Below are 580 nucleotides of genomic sequence, written 5' to 3'. Positions count from 1 at the left end.
CTCAACAAACAGGATCAGCAAGTTCAGCGAGTGATCGAAGTACCAGCGCAGCCACAGTCTGATCCTGAGATTTACTTCGTCAACTACCAAGATGGAGAAAACCCAACTCTTCCCATTGGAGTAGACCTGGAAACTGCTCTCAGTTCCGCAGCAGCAGCAGGCGGTCAAGTTCTCGGAGGTCTTGAAGGCGCAAGTGGAGTAGCCGGCTTAGGTGGCTTTGCTGGTGGTGTTTCTGGAGGACAAGGAGGAAGTGGCTTTGGATCTGTAAATGGAGGTGAATTAGTTGGTGTTAATGGAGCTGGTATTGGTTTGGGTTTCAACGGAGGCGCTAGTGGGGTTCATTCAGGCCAAGGAAGCACACCATCAGGCCTGTATAATGCACCATAATAATTTTTTTCTCGCTTGTTCCACGTATAGTAGCGATGCCCCAATATATATATTATGTCTAAAATATATCGATTTATCAAAAACATTATGTTTCTATATTCCTGATGTTAATTGTAATGAAAAATATTTCATACTACTTATTCATAATATATACTTTCCAGTTTTGAAGTCTCCAATACTGCAAAACATAAGT

General features: G+C 42.4%; 1 protein-coding gene across 1 annotated transcript in view; it reads left to right on the top strand.

Moving 5' to 3' along the window:
* The window catches only part of LOC119586887 (WAG22 antigen-like), a gene marked incomplete in the record, with an annotated part of 19,285 nt that extends 18,815 nt beyond the window's left edge, over window positions 1-470 (top strand). Inside the window, 1 exon segment of the mRNA XM_037935623.1 lies at window positions 155-470. Within this exon segment, the coding sequence (XP_037791551.1) occupies window positions 155-387 (233 nt within the window).
* Window positions 471-580: the final 110 nt, after the last annotated feature.

Source organism: Penaeus monodon, chromosome 22 (assembly GCF_015228065.2).
Source record: "Penaeus monodon isolate SGIC_2016 chromosome 22, NSTDA_Pmon_1, whole genome shotgun sequence".
Lineage (NCBI taxonomy): Eukaryota > Metazoa > Arthropoda > Malacostraca > Decapoda > Penaeidae > Penaeus > Penaeus monodon.
Note: the sequence above shows the minus strand (reverse complement) of the source record. Positions and strands in the feature narration are given on the sequence as shown.